The sequence below is a fragment of the Hippocampus comes genome, unplaced genomic scaffold (genome assembly GCF_001891065.2).
Source record: "Hippocampus comes isolate QL1 unplaced genomic scaffold, H_comes_QL1_v1.1 scaffold341, whole genome shotgun sequence".
Lineage (NCBI taxonomy): Eukaryota > Metazoa > Chordata > Actinopteri > Syngnathiformes > Syngnathidae > Hippocampus > Hippocampus comes.
The window spans coordinates 2,445-3,172 of NW_017804970.1; the positions used below are offsets into that span (position 1 = coordinate 2,445).

Below are 728 nucleotides of genomic sequence, written 5' to 3' on the forward strand. Positions count from 1 at the left end.
TAACAATGGGACCGCGCAGCCCGGTCACGTGATTTCAGAGAAAAGCAAAGGAGCGCTTCCTTGTTGCAATTACACACGCACACACACACACACACACACACACACACACACACACACACACACACACACACACACACACACACACACACACACACACACACACACACACACACACACTTGCTGTCGTTTTAGCAACATACTCAAAACGACGCAAGCGATTTCATTTCAAATCGGGTCGAAAATGTATTCTGGCAATGAAAAAAAAAGGCTGAGTGACGTCACAGGCAGCACGAATTCTAATTGCCTCAGGTGGTGAATTGGTCTAAGTGAGTCCCCGCCTCGTGTTCGCCCGGGTGACAGACAGCCGCAACTTCTCACGACTTGTCCCTTTGCGACACAACTTTGGATGCCGAGAATGTACCTCCTTGTCCTGTTTGTTGCGACTCTGCAAACACTCAACGTGACGCCGGGTCAGTGCACTTTGTTGACAACTTAGTTACTTGCGCGAAAGATCGTGAACCGACGCGTTCACGTTTATTCTTTTAGCGTGTCGTGTCCGCTGCATCAACATTTACCAGCATAAATATGTTATCGATTAAATCTGGAAAGGCGAACCCACGGTCATGAAATGTTATACTGCGTCAGTCGTTGAGCAGAAAAAGATTAGCTTCAACGTTGCATGTTAATCTGTGAATGTGGTTTTTTATTTCTTGGTCTGTTGAACATGG

General features: G+C 46.7%; 1 protein-coding gene across 1 annotated transcript in view; it reads left to right on the forward strand.

Annotated features, from left to right (window-relative positions):
- The first annotated feature begins 379 nt into the window (after positions 1–379).
- LOC109528289 (H-2 class I histocompatibility antigen, K-B alpha chain-like) overlaps positions 380–728 on the forward strand; it is an 8,766-nt gene continuing 8,417 nt past the window's right edge. The window contains exon 1 of the mRNA XM_019890674.1: positions 380–470. Coding sequence (XP_019746233.1) covers positions 407–470 — 64 coding nt within the window. The 5' untranslated portion in view covers positions 380–406. The remainder of the gene's footprint in view (positions 471–728) is intronic.